Source organism: Aotus nancymaae, unplaced genomic scaffold (assembly GCF_030222135.1).
Source record: "Aotus nancymaae isolate 86718 unplaced genomic scaffold, 86718_ANA_hifiasm-v0.15.2.pri h1tg000064l_1, whole genome shotgun sequence".
NCBI lineage: Eukaryota > Metazoa > Chordata > Mammalia > Primates > Aotidae > Aotus > Aotus nancymaae.
Window position 1 is genome coordinate 9802322 of NW_026988479.1, and position 15120 is coordinate 9817441.

The 15120-nt window shown below is 42.5% G+C and overlaps 1 protein-coding gene across 2 annotated transcripts; it reads left to right on the forward strand.

Moving 5' to 3' along the window:
- Positions 1–12970, forward strand: CAMLG (calcium modulating ligand). 2 transcript variants are annotated; one of them, XM_021664921.2, is made up of 4 exons: positions 1–265; positions 3300–3760; positions 7519–7584; positions 12359–12970. In XM_021664921.2, the coding sequence occupies exons 1-4, from the start codon at positions 94–96 to the stop codon at positions 12548–12550; spliced, it is 891 nt and encodes a 296-aa protein (XP_021520596.2). In that variant the 5' UTR covers positions 1–93; the 3' UTR covers positions 12551–12970. The 2 variants fall into 2 exon arrangements, with proteins under 2 accessions (XP_021520596.2, XP_064222408.1); XM_064366338.1 differs by lacking the exon at positions 7519–7584.
- The last annotated feature ends 2150 nt before the right edge of the window (positions 12971–15120 follow it).

Consider the following 15120-nt stretch of genomic DNA (forward strand, 5'->3'; position numbering starts at 1 on the left):
TACGCGTGCCCTGCGGCCCAGACTCTAGTCCTCGGCCTCGCAGCTGCTGCCAACACCACCGCCACTGTCACCCCTCCCAGACCGGACGGGAGGATGGAGTCGATAGCCATCGCTACCGACGATGGGGACAGGCCGGGGGTCCCAGCGGGCTCAGGCCTGTCGGCTTCCCAGCGTCGGGCCGAGCTGCGTCGGAGAAAGCTGCTCATGAACTCGGAACAACGCATCAACCGGATCATGGGCTTTCACAGGCCCGGGAGCGGCGCCGGTGAGAGCCTCGGCTTCCCCTCAGTCTCCCGCCCATCCCCTTAAATCTTCAGGGTCATTCTTCCCTCCCCACCTCCACTCCGCTGACCTTTTTGACCAAGCCCTGCTCTCTGACCTCCTCTCTGTCCCGTCCCTTCGGTGATTATCCGAAGTTCTCAGTCCTGAACCCCAGGACGTTCCCGGTCGCTCCCCTCAGTTTTCCCGGGGCCTCGCCTTGAGATTTTCCCCACCCTGCCTGCAGAGCCCTGGCTCCCTCTGCCCAGTTAACCTTCAACAACTCCTTTCTTCTTTAGCCACCCCTCGTCTTCCTTGAAGGGCGCACGTTTTATCCTCAGACTGCTGTGCCCACTGCTCCCCTTACGAAGGTGGCTTTCCTTCTTAAGGTTCCAAGTGCTTTTCCTCACGGTGCCTTCTCTAGCGTTTACCTTCTTTTGCCTTTTGCTGTGTAATTCTTGTCTGCCTACGTCAGCTTGTCTTTACCGAACTGCCCGCTAGTCCATCCTACGTGTATCAGGGACTTTTGTGGTCATATCCTAGTGTCTGTGTTCGGTGCCCTCAACACTATCACTTACGGGCCGGCTAGAAAAGGTGGGAAAAGTGAGAGTGAGCATTCTTCAGAGACCCAGCAAGTGCGACGTGCACACCTGAGGTTTCCTGTCCTCATCAGCTGAGATTGGTGTGATTGGTGTCTGGAACTGCATTTCCTGCTTGCTTGCTTGCTTGCCTGTTTTTTTGGGACGGAGTCTTGCTCTGGCGCGATCTCGGCTTAACTGCAACCTCTGCCTCCCAGATTCAAGCGATTCTCCTGTCTCAGCCTCCTGAGCAGCTAGGACTACAGGCAGACGCCACCACGCCCATGTAATTTTTTGTATTTTTAGTAGAGACCGGGTTTCACCATATTGGCCAGTCTGATCTCAAGCTCCTGACCTCATGATCCACCCACCTCAGCCTCCCAGAGTGCTGGGATTATAGGCGTGAGCCACCGCTCCCAGTCTGGAACTACATTTCTAAAGGAGAGCGTCTCGTTCCTTCCACAAACACATGTCCAATGATTTTCCTTAAAAAAAATTTATTTCATGTGTGTATAATTGAACAATTAGCATGCCCTAGTGTTATCTAAGTTTCCATTGTTTTCTTTAGGAATTGGCCATTAGTCACTGGTTGCAAGCTCCTTATATCTTTGTGACTTTTGTTCTGTAAGGCTTTGGGTGTATAGCTCTGAACTTTTAGATGATTTAAATGAGAGGTAAGAAAAGCATTTCAAATTCTTCTAGAACAATGGAAGAAACATTTTTTTCTATCAGGCTATTTATTCTTTTCTTGAAGCATTATTTATTATCTTACCTGAAGTACTTCCTATATTTTGTTCTTTTGCTTTGAAAATTTTGTGCCTTTAAAGGTTGTTTTGTTTTTTGAGACAGGGTTTCCCTCTGTAGTCTAGGCTGGAGTGCAGTGGCATGATCATAGCTCACTGCAACCTCAAACTCCTGGGCTTAAGCAATCCTGCTACTTCAGCCTCCGGAGTAGCTAGGACCACCGGCGAATGCCACCATGCCTGGGTAATTAAAAAATATTTTTTTTCGTAGAGATGGGGTCTCACTGTGTTGCCTAAGCTGGTCTTGAACTTCTGGGCTCAAGTGATTCCACCAGCCTTGGCTTCCAAATGTGCTGGGATTACAGGATTGCAGGAGTGAGCCATTGTGCCTGGACTTTTTTTTTTTTTCTTTCCTCTGAGACGGTCTCTCACTCTGTAGCCCATGCTGGAGTACAGTGACATGATCTCAGCTCACTGCAACCTCCACCTCCTGGGTTCAAGCAATTCTGTCTCAGCGTCCTGAGTAGCTGGGACTACAGGCATAATCATAGCTACTCTTTTTTTTTTTTTAAGATGGGATTTCACCATGATGGCCAGGCTGGTCTTGAACTCCTCAGGTGATCCACCCACCTCGGCCTCCCAAAGTGCTGGGATTACAGGCGTGAGCCACTGCGCCCGGCTGCCAGGCTGGTCTTAAACTCCTGACCTGAACTGCCCTCCTTGGCCTCCCAAAGTGCTGGGATTACAGGTGTGAGCCACTGTGCCCAGCCCCTCCTTAAAAAAAAAATACCAGAGCAGCATTTTTTTTTTTTTTTTGCTTGTGGCTGAAGGCTTTATTGCAGTTTCCCCCGTTGTAATGTGTTTTTCCCCTGTGAAAGGCAGTCCCAGAGCAGCATCTTAAAACTGCTGAAGTACCTACTAATGGCTGCCTGACTACACAAACAGTAGCTGTGGGATATTCCACACCCTATGGTCATAGGGCACTGGATTCAGAAATCTAATTTTAAAATATAGATTTTAAAAGGCTTTACTAATTTTGTGTGTGTGTGTGTGTGTATAATTTTTTTTTTTTTTTTTTTGGAGTCAGAGTTTTGCTCTGTCGCCAGGCTGGAGTGCAGTGGTGCCATCGGAGCTCACTGCAACCTCTGCCTCCTGGGTTCAAGGGATTCTCCTGCCTCAACCTCCCGAGTAGCTGGGACTACAGGCAGGCGCCACCACGCCCAGCTAATTTTTGTGTTTTTAGTGAGATGGGGTTTCACCATGTTGGTCAAGCTGGTCTTGAACTCCTGACCTCGTGATCTGCCCCCCTCGGCCTCTCAAAGTGCTGGGATTACAGGCGTGAGCCACTGCACCCTGCTTACTGATTTTATATTTTTAACCAAATAAGCTAAGGCAGACAATGCAATTATACATCTGGGTTATATTATCCATAAAAAGTCGGTGTTTTCAGTTTGCTCCATCTCTGAATATCTTTCCCAGTTTGTCTACTAATCTACCCGCTAAGTTTGAGTTATTTCCTCTGCAGAATACTCTTTTTGGGTGATACATTTTGAGGATGTAGAGGAAGAAACAAGCTTCTTTTAATGCAGACTCAGTATTTATTTATTTTGATTCAGAGACTGCTGAGTTCTAGCTGAAGCAGCATATTTTAAAATATAAATGTGTAAGATGTTTGCCAGTATGGAATAAATATATAAGGCTTTTAAATTTCTTTTGTCAGAAGAAGAAAGTCAAACAAAATCAAAGCAGCAGGACAGTGACACACTGAACTCCCTCAGCATTCCTTCAGTGTCAAAGCGAGTGGTGCTGGGTGATTCGGTCAGTACAGGAACTACTGACCAGCAGGGTGGCATGGCCGAGGTAAAGGGGACCCAGCTGGGAGACAAATTGGACTCTTTCATTAAACCACCTGAGTGCAGTAATGATGTCAACCTTGAGCTCCGGCAGCGGAACAGAGGGGACCTGACAGCGGACACGGTCCAGAGGGGTTCTCGCCATGGCCTAGAGCAGTACCTTTCCAGATTCGAAGAAGCAATGAAGCTAAGGAAACAGCTGATTAGTGAAAAACCCAATCAAGAGGATGGAAGTACAACAGAAGAATTTGACTCTTTTCGAATATTTAGATTGGTGGGATGTGCTCTCCTTGCTCTTGGAGTCAGAGCTTTTGTTTGCAAATACTTGGTAAGAAAAGATCTATAAATTATTGACTAACTTAATGGAAAATGCAAAATGTTTATGAGTGCTTTTTATCCATGGAAGTCATTGCCAGTATTAATATCCACTAGATCCATGTTGCTGTTTGAAGATGTATTATTAACTTTGCTGTTCATCTTATAGAATGAGGTGTTCTGCTTAGATACAGAGCCTAATAATTACTGTTGGCCCTCCATATCAATGGGTTCTGTAATGTTGGTTCTGCAGCATATGTGAATTCAACCAACTGGATCAAACATATTGGGTTTAGTTGGGCGTGGTGGTGCACGCCTGTAATCCCAGTACTCAGGAGGCCGAGCCGGGAGAGTTGCTTGAACCCGGAAGGTGGAGGTTGCAGTGAGCCAGGATAATGCCACTGCACTCCAGCCTGGGCAACAGAGTGAGACCCTGTCTCAAAAAAAAAAATCTATATCTATATCTATATGGGAAAAAAAATAACAATACAACAATAACAAGTAATAAATAATACAAATAAAAAATACAGCATAACAACTATTTACATTGTATTAGGCATCAAACAATCTAGAAATGAGTAGGTTACATGCAAATATTGTGCCATTTTACATAAGGGACTTGAACATCTATAGATTTTGGTATCTGGAGGAACCTGGTACCAGATCTTCCCAGATACTGAGGGATGATTGTACTGAAACCCTTTTTACATGCTATGTACCATTCTAATGGCTTTGCATATACTAATTCATCTAATCCTCATTCTTATGAACTTGGTATTATTTGAATGTATTGGTAAATGAAGACTCAGAGAGGTTTAATCATTTGCCCAAGGTCACACAGCTACTAAGTGATGCTGGGATTAAACCCAGGCAGTTTCATATATATGTATATTATCAAATTTCAAATAATTTGCAGTAGGAAAATGCAGTTGCTGTGGTCTTGAATATGAGGTAATTTTCCTATAGTTCAGAAGACATTTCAGCATTTCCTAATGTAGTATCATAATGACATCCATTTTGGTTGTACCATGATGTGGTCATTTTGTTTTCTAGTATATTGGAGAATGCAGAAAAGCATAGGTCACAGTTCAGTGTCTTGCTCTGAGGTTTTTCCATTCGTAGACATTTTAAGCATATGTACCAGGCATATAAACAAGTTATCCAGATAATTAAAATTTATATGATTAAGCAAAACAATTTTTTAAATCTATTTTTATGCAAATGTTTTCATAAATAGAATCTGTTAAACAGATTTGTTTTTTGCTGATGATAACTTGTCATTATAGTTTGCTGTAATGCAAAGATCAGTGATGCTTTCAGCATTTAGTGAGCTGCCTAGCTCTTTTTTGTCTCTATCTGAAGCGCTCTGTGCTTTCATGCTTTTAACATTATGTCCTATTTTTGTGTGAGTTTTTTTGTTTTGGTTTTCTATTTTTTTCGCTCTCAGATTTTCAGCTGTTTCTTGCTGCTCTCACTGTACTGTGTTCTAGTAATGTTTACTACTTCACTCCCTTCTTAATAGTTTTCATTTAAAAGTAATTATGTGGTGGTGGGGCGCAGTGGCTCATGACTATAATCTCAGCACTTTGGGAGGCCAAGGTGAGTGGATCACCTGAGGTCAGGAGTTCGAGACCAGCCTGACCAATGTGGTGAAACCCGTCTCTGCTAGAAATAGAAAAATTAGCCGGGTATGGTGGCGGGTGCCTGTAGTCCCTCCTACTCGGGAGGTTGAGACAGTAGAATTGCTTGAACCCAGGAGGTGAACCCAAGGGGTTCAATTGCTTGAACCCCTTGCAGTGAGCCAAGATTATGCCACTGCATTCTACCCTGGGCGACAGAGTGAGACTTTGCCTCAAAAAAAAAAAAAAAAACGAATTATGTGAATGTTATTTTGATCTTTTCTATTTTGTTCACCCAGCCATTTTATCTCTAATAAGAATAGCTTGCCATGGGAGAATCAGGGATGGTAACTCTATGAGTTGATTCCCCGCCCTGAAGTCTGAGGAATGAGTAGCATTTCGTTTAGTTTTCTTGTTGTTATTGTTTTAGAGATAGGGTCTTGCTCTGGTGCCCAGGCTGGACTAGAACTTCTGGGCTCAAGCAATCCTCCTGCCTCAGCCTTCTGAGTAGCTGGAAGAATGGCATCTATTTTGAGTGCTAGGCCTTTTATGTGTGCTTGCTGGACATCATTTAATTTCCTCTGAGTGAGGGAGATGTTACTGTATAATGTGTTAAACATCTGTCATCATTTAATACTTTTTTTTTTGAGACAGAGTCTTGCTCTGTTACCCAGGCTGGCATGCAAGTGGCGTGATCTCGGCTCACTGCAACCTCCACCTCCTGGGTTCAAGCGATTCTCCTGCCTCAGCCTCCCAAGCAGCTGGGACTACAGGTGTGTGCCACCGTGCCTGGTTAATTTTATTGTTTTTTGTTTGTTTGTTTGTTTTTGAGATGGAGTCTCGCTCTGTTGCCCAGGCAGGATGGAGTGCAGTGGCACCATCTTGGCTCACTGCAACCTCTGCCTCCTGGGTTCAAGTGATTCTCCTGCCTCAGCCTCCCAGGTAGCTGGGATTATAGGCATACATTAACTACAGCCAGCTAATTTTTGTGTTTTTAGTAGAGACGGGGTTTCACCATGTTGGCCAGGCTGGTCTCAAACTCCTGACCTTGTGATCTGCCCACCTCGGCCTCCCAAATTGCTGGGATTACAGGCGTGAGCCACTAAACCCGGTCATTACTTTAAATAATTTATAAGGTAAGTTTTTATGAGAGAAGACAGTTTTGGGGACACTGAAAGCATATGAAAGAATTGAGAAACATATTTTATGTTAGGATATCAAATATCTTATTTTCTTCACCATTCTGCATAAACAAGATTACTTTTAACCATTAAAATTAATATTCTAGCCAGGCACGGTGGCTCATGCCTGTAATCCCAGCACTTTGGGAGGCCGAGGCGGGTGGATCACGAGGTCAAGAGATCGAGACCATCCTGGTCAACATGGTGAAACCCCGTCTCTACTAAAAATACAAAAAATTAGCTGGGCACAGTGGCACGTGCCTGTAATCCCAGCTACTCAGGAGGCTGAGGCAGGAGAATTGCCTGAACCCAGGAGGCGGAGGTTGTGGTGAGCCGAGATCGCACCATTGCACTCTAGCCTGGGTAACAAGAGCGAAACTCTGTCTCAAAAAAAAAAAAAAAAAAAAAAAGGTGGTACATGCCTGTATTCCTAGCTACGTAGGAGGCCAAGGTGGGAGGATGGTTTGAGCCCAGGAGGTAGAGGTTGCAGTAAGCTGAGATCGTGCCACTGCACTCCAGCCTGGGCAGCAGAGCCACACCCTGTCTCAAAAAAAAAAAAAATTGCTGGGTGCTCACGCCTGTAATCCCAGCATGTTGGGAGGCCAAGGTGCGTGGATCATTTGAGATCAGGAGTTCGAGACCAGCCTGGCCAACATGGTGAAGCCCCATCTCTACTAAAAATACAAAAATTAGCCAGGTGTGGTGGCAGATGACTGTAATTGCAGCTACTCAGAAGGCTGAGGCAGGAGAATTGCCTGAACCTGGGAGGTGGAGGTTGCAGTGAACCAAGATCATACCACTACACTCCAGCCTCGGTGACAGAGGAAAATGTCTCAAAAAATAATAATAATAATAATAATAATAATATTTTCTTATAGCTTTTGCTTAGAATTTTATAGCTGCTGTTTGATTTATTGTGATTTTAAATGCTTATGTTGGAAATACTTATTTTTAATCTTCTATCTTCACAGTCCATATTTGCTCCATTTCTTACTTTACAACTTGCATACATGGGATTGTACAAATATTTTCCCAAGGTAAATTAATTTTTTTTCTAAATTTTGATGATATATTTGAATTGATTTATGACTAGCTAATTGAAGGAACTTAAAAATGTTAGTCCTACTTATGGTCTGAATCGGTGCTACTCAAAGTGTGGTTTGCCCACTTATCTCCAAACTATGTGTTTGTGTTTGTGATACATTAAGTTCAAAAAATGAGTAATTAGAAACTTTTATAGCAATTTGACATTGCCATAACATTGTTACTCTGTTTTACAAAAATATTGGTCTACTGTGGATTGAGGTCCTTCATGACAGAGTTTGAATAGTACTTGTTTAAGAAAGGTATTAAATTTAGACCAGGCATGGTGGCTCACACCTGTAATCCTTAAGCTTTGGGAGGCCGAGGTGGGTGGATCACCTGAGGTCAGGAATTCGAGACCAGCCTGGCCAACATGGTGAAACCCCATCTCTCTTAAAAGTACAAAAAATGCTGGACATGGTGGCTCACATCTGTAATCCCAGAACTTTGGGAGGCCGAGGCAGGTGGATCATGAGGTCAGGAGATTAAGACCATCCTGGCTAACATGGTGAAACCCCATGTCTACGAAAAATACAAAAAATTAGCTGGGTGTGCTGGCACACCTGTAGTCCCAGCTACTGGGGAGGCTGAGGTAGGAGAATTGCTTGAACCCGGGAGGCGGAGGTTGTGGTGAGCTGAGATTGCGCCACTTCACTACAGCTTGGGCAACAGAGCAAGACTCTGTGTCAAAAAAAAAAAAAGAAAAAGAAATTCACCTTTGAAACATCAATTGTAGTTTCACAGTAGCAGAAGTTTGGAACCTAAATGTCCACTGAGTGACTACATTAAAAAAAAATTACAGGGGAGGGACAGCAGTGGGTGGGGAGTTGGGAAGAGATAGCATGGGGAGAAATGCCAGATACAGGTGAAGGGGAGGAAGGCAGCAAATCACGCTGCCATGTGTGTACCTATGCAACAATCTTGCATGTTCTTCACATGTACCCCAAAACCTAAAATGCAATTACAAAAAAAAAACTTATAACATCTATTCAGAATGAAGACGCTCTCAATGTACTGATAATGGTAAGCTCTCCAAGAAATATTAAGAGAAAAGAAAAATCAAAATTCAGAATAGAATTTATAGTGTACTTATTTCTTTTGAAAAGAAAAAATATTATTTGATTTAGCTTACATATGCATAAGCAACCTCTGAAAGAATATACATGAAATTATTAACAATACTTATGTGTGTGATAGAGATGTATATGGGTACTATGTAAATAGAAGAGAGAAAAGGGAGACTTCACTATATATATGTTCTCCCAACCAAACAGCATTTTGTTATGGTAGGGTTTGGTTTTTTTTGGCTTGTTTTGTTTTTGAAACAGAGTCTCACTCTGTCACCCAGACTGGAGTGTAGTGGTGCAGTCTCAGCTCACTGCAGCCTCCTCCTCCCAAGTTTATTCTCCTGCCTCAGCCTCCCAAGTAGCTGGTACCATAGGTATGAACAACCACACCCAACTAATTTTTGTATTTTTAGTAGAGAAGGAGTCTCACCATGTTGGCCAGGCTGGTCTTGAACTCCCAGCCTCAGGTATCTGCCCACCTGGACCTGCCAAAGTCCTGGGATTACAGGCGTGAGCCACTGCACCTGGCCTGTTACAGCAGTTTTAAACACAAAAGTTGGCTGGGCACAGTGGCTCATGCTTGTAATTACAGACTTTGGAAGGCCCAGGTTGGCAGATCGCCTGAGGCTGGGAGTTCTTGACCAGCCTGGTCAACATGGTGAAACCCTATGTCTACTAAAAATACAAAAATTAGCTGGAAATGGTAGTGCAGACCTATAATCTCAGCTACTTGGGAGGCTGAGGCAGGAGAATCTCTTGAACCTCGGTGGCAGAGGTTACAGTGAGCTGAGATAGCACCACTGCCCTCCAGCCTGGGCGACAGAGCAAAATTCTGTCTCAAAAATAAATAAATAGCCAGATGCAGTGGCTCACACCTGTAATCCCAGTATTTTGGGAGGTCAAGGTGGGTGGATTATGAGGTCAGGAGATTGAGACCATCCTGGCTAATGCAGTGAAACACCATCTCTACTAAAACTACAAAAAGTTAGCTGGGCGTAGTGGCACGCACCTGTAGTCCCGGCTGCTTGAGAGGCTGAGACAGGAGAATCACTTGAACCCTGGAGGCAAAGGTTGCAGTGAGCCAAGATTGAGCCACTGCACTCCAGCCTGAGAGACAGAGTGAGTTTCCATCTCAAAAAAACAAAAACAAAAAAATAAACAGAGAAGTTGAAAGAATTGTGCCATGAACACCCATTTATGTAATATCTGCCACCTAGATCCTACAATTAACATCTTATTATATTACATATCTATCAGATTTTCTTTTACTTTTCGATCCCAAGATAATCCATCTAATTTTTCTTGATGCATTTCTAAGTATGTTGTAGGTGTACATGTTGATATACTTCACCCCTCCTGCAAAACATTAACTTAAAATTTACTGCTTAAGGTTTTTTTTTTTTTTTTTAGGTAAAAAAAAAATTTTTTTTTTGAGACAGTCTCGCTCTGCTGCCAGGCTGGAGTGCAGTGGCATGATGTCAGCTCACTGCAGACTTTGCCTCCTGGGTTCAAGCAATTCTTCTGTCTCAGCCGCCTGAATAGCTGGGACTACCAGTGCACGTCACCATGCCCAACTAAATTTTTCTATTTTTAGTAGAGATGGGGGTTTCACCATGTTGGCCAGGATGGTCTCGGTCTCTTGACCTCATGATCCGCCCACCTTGACCTCCCTAAGTGCTGGGATTATAGGCATGAGCCACTGAGCCCAGCCTATTCTGCATAGTATTTTTGAGATTTATCCATGTTGTTAGATAAATCAGTAGTTAATTCCTTTTTTTCTTGGCTTAGTAATACTCCACTGTATGACTGTCTTCCATTTATCTAGACTCCTGTAGATGGACATCTTGGTTGTTTTCAGTTTTGAGTTAGTATGACTAAAACTAAGAGTTTTCTTGTATGAGGCTTTTTGTGAACATAAGCTTTCATTTCTCTTAGGTAACTATAGGTTTTTATGTTTAAAACAATTTTAAACCATATGATTGGATTTTGTGATAGTAAATCAATAAATTAAAGAAAAATGCAGCTTTTAATCCCTTAAAAAAAAGACTAGAAAATTATATTACCAAGTAAATGTTCTTTCTTCCCCCAGAAGTATACTGAATTGTTCAGTGATATTCTATTGCATGTGTAATCAAGTGTGAATTCCTTTGCATAACAATCAAGGCCCTACATGATGTGCCTGTAATTCTGTTACAAATTACTCATTGTTCTCCAAGCATTCTTCTGCCTCTGACTTGTCATGAGACTTAACCCTTCAAAAAATTTCTCCTTTCACTCTGCCAGTCTAAAGCCTGCTCTTCTTTGAAGGTCTGTTTTTAGTTGGTTTTTGAGACAGCGTCTCACTTTGTTGCTTGGTCTGGAATGCAGTGGTGTAGTCTCAGTTCACTGCAGCCTCAACCTCTTGAGAGATCCTCCCACCTCAGCCTCCTGATTAGGTAGGATTACAAGTGCACGCCACCATGCTCAGCTAATTTTTTTTTTTAAATAGAGACAGAGTCTCCCTATGTTGCCCAGGGTGGTCTTAAATTCCTGGGCTCAAGCAATCAGCTGGCCTCAGCCTCCCAAAGTGCTGGGATTAGAGGTGTGAGCTGCTGCACTTGGCCTGAAGGCCTGTTTTTTTTTTTTTTTTTTTTTTTTTGAGCCGGAGTCTCGCTCTTGTTACCCAGGCTGGAGTGCAATGGCACGATCTCGGCTCACCGCAACCTCCACCTCCTGGGTTCAGGCAATTCTCCTGCCTCAGCCTCCTGAGTAGCTGGGATTACAGGCACGCGCCACCGTGCCCAGCTAATTTTTTTGTATTAGTAGAGACGGGGTTTCACAATGTTGACCAGGATGGTCTCGATCTCTCGACCTCGTGATCCACCCGCCTCGGCCTCCCAAAGTGCTGGGATTACAGGCTTGAGCCACCGCGCCCGGCCTGAAGGCCTGTTTTTAATTCTGCTTCCTCTGAAGTCCTCCTTGTGCTTTATTTACATAAAACACTGGTATGTAAGTTCCTATGTCACATATCATACATGTTAGTCATTTAGCAGTTATTTATGTCCTGTCTAGTAATATTTTTCTTGTTTTTATGTAGTACTGTTGTATATATCATAAATTGTTATTTATGTCATGCTTCCAAGATGATAGCTTTTTTTTTTTTTTTATGAGACGGAGTTTCGCTCTTGTCACCAAGGCTGGAGTGCAATGGCGTGATCTCGGCTCACCGCAACCTCGGCCTCCTGGGTTCAAGCGATTCTTCCTGCCTCAGCTTCCCAAGCAGCTGGGATATTACAGGCACGCGCCACCATGCCCAGCTAATTTTTGTATTTTTTTAGTAGAGACGGGGTTTCACCATGTTGACCAGGATGGTCTCGATCTCTTGACCTCGTGATCCACCCGCCTCGGCCTCCCAAAGTGCTGGGATTACAGGCGTGAGCCACCGCGCCCAGCAATAGTTTTTAAAAACTTTTAATAGCAAGACTGAAGTCTGCTATTGCCTAGCAGTTCAATGATTTACGTAGTATATGGTCAGTAAATGTTGGTATATAACTGATTGTTTTGAAATGTCATTAACAGTTTTTAAATCATTTAAGTAAAAATAGTAGTATCAACCATTTTTTTTATATTGCTTTTGTAGTCTGCTGAAACTTTGAAGATTAATTTGAGTCTTTCTCTACAGAGTGAAAAGAAGATAAAGACAACAGTACTAACAGCTGCACTTCTATTATCGGGTATTCCTGCTGAAGTGATCAATCGATCAATGGATACCTATAGCAAAATGGGCGAAGTCTTCACAGATCTCTGTGTCTACTTTTTCACCTTTATCTTTTGTCATGAACTGCTTGATTATTGGGGCTCTGAAGTACCATGAAGCCTGCAGAACTGAGAAGGAGAAGCTTACAAAAAAAAAAATTCGTTTTCTACATTGCAGTGTCTCTAAAGGAGGCAAATTGGTTTACACCTTCATGTAATTCTTTTACTTTAGGGGTTGTAAAACTACTTTATTAGAAATAGAATGGCAGATTCCCTGATTTAAAAGGGTTGAGTTTGTATTAGTACTGACATGAAGAATAGAGTACCAATGTCATTAATTGATTTTTCTTCTTTAATCAGAACCCCTATTCTGTACTATTCCTCTAACTTCTCAGATTTGTAATTCTTTGGGGGAGCTGAGCTAGTGCTTTTAGGAGAGCAGATAAACATGGTCTCAGCCTAAAGACTGCTTCTTGTATTTGTGTCACTCTGTCCTGAGAAATGAAGTCATCTTAAAAATAAAATGAAAGAAACTGAATTGTCTAATGTCTGCACATTGTAACATTTCTTGTTGAGTATCTTAAGTTTTACTCCAGCACAAGTATTTAATCAGAGAAATAATTCATACATGTGAAGTTGGAAGGTATTTATACAGTTTTTATTGCTGTATACCAAACTCAGAATTGGAACTTTTTGCTTTAAGTTTTCACTTTTTAGAAGTATGTTTTAAGCAAACAAGAACAAAATGACTAGATATAAAAATGGGATCTGAAGAATTGAGACATGCAACCCGATATCATAAATGTCCTTTTTCCCCCTAAATGTGGTCTAGATGAGTTACTGTAAACATCCTTTTAACTTAACTCAGTAACTGTCATATTTTGATGGTTTGTCTTCTTAAAAGAGTATAAAACTAAAGTGTTATGTTGCTTGGTGTTACATTTCCTTACAGATTTTTATATAGTCTAATTTGGTTAATCCTTGTGACATTAAAAACACATACACTTTTTAAAAAATTACTCATTAAGTTTTGATTTCTGTCATTTCATTTTGAACCAGGGTAATGAAGAATAATTATAATAATTTAAGTCTGTTCCTCTGATTTGGGTTAAAGATTATAAGCACACATTTTTCCTGATTCCATTGTGAATCTAGTATCTAGAAGGTTGTAAATCATCCTTAAAGTTGTCACTTCCTTAATTCCTGAGAAGACACTAGTGGTCTTTAATTGTACATTGCTCATGTTTACTCATTTGTTTCTTTTTTTTTTTTTTTGAGACAGCGTCTCCCTCTGGTGTCCAGGCTAGAGTGTAGTAGTGGCATAATCATGACTCCCTCCAGCTTTGATTGACCTCATGGGCTCAAGCGATCCTTCTGTCTCAGCCTCCCAAGTAACTGGGACTGTTAATGCCCGGCTAATTTTTTGATCTTTTGTAGAGACAGGATCTTGCCATGTTACCCAGGCTGGTCTCAAACTGGGCTCAAGCAGTCCTCCTGCTTTTGCCCCCCAAAATGCTAGAATTACAGGTATGAGCCATTGTGCCTGGCCTACTTTTGTTTCTTTTAAAAAAAAATCATTTAGCCAACAGACACATGTAAAATTTTAGTAATTGTAGATCATTATCAAATTTATATTTTGAAAACAGTTATAAGATATCTATATTTAGGCCAGGCGTGGTGGCTCACGCCTATAATCCCAGCACTTTGGGAGGCCGAGGCAGGTGGATCATGAGGTCAAGAGATTGACAAAATGGTGAAACCCTGTCTCAACTAAAAATAAAAAAAAAAAAAAAAAATTAGCTGGGCATGGTGGCGCGTGCCTGTAGTCCCAGCTACTCGGGGGGCTGAGGCAGGAGAATTGCTTGAACCCAGGAGGTGGAGGTTGCGGTGAGCCGAGATCGCGCCATTGCACTCCAGCCTGGGTAACAAGAGTGAAACTCCATCTCAAAAAAAAAAAAACAAAGATATCTGTATTTATTGGTGCCACCTTTTCTCTTTAATTGATTGTCATCTCCCTGATCATTTGCTTACATTTGTCAAATAATATAAAATAATCTACACCACCTGGAAATCAATAGACAAGAAAAAAATAATAATATAGATATCAAAGGGTTTTTTTTTTGTTTTGTTTTGTTTTTTGGAGACACAGTTTCACTCTGTTGCCCCAGGCTGGAGTGCAGTGGCACAATTTCAGCTCACTGCATCCTCTGCCTCCTGGGTTCAAATGATGCTCATGCCTCAGGCTCCTGAGTAGCTGGGATCACAGGCATTGCCACCATGCCCAGCTAATTTTTGTATTTTTAGTAGAGACAAGAGTTTCACCATGTTGGCCAGTCTGGTCTCAAACTCCTGACCGCAGGTGATCTTCCTGTCTCAGCGTCACAAAGTGCAGGGATTAAAGGTGTGAGCCACTGTGCCTGACCCGAAAACTGCTTTTTTTTTTTTTTGAGACAGGGTCTCACTCTGTTGTCCCAATTGGAGTGCAGTGGCATGATCAGGGCTTACTGTAGCCTTGCCCTCCCAGGCTCAAGCAATCTTCCCACCTCAGCTTCCCAAGTAGCTGGGACCACAGGCATGTGCCACCATGCCTGGCAAATTTTTTTTTTTTTTTTTTTGTGGGAGGGACAGAGTCTTACTCTGTTGCCCAGGCTGGAGTGCAGTGACACGATCTCGGCTTACTGCGACCTC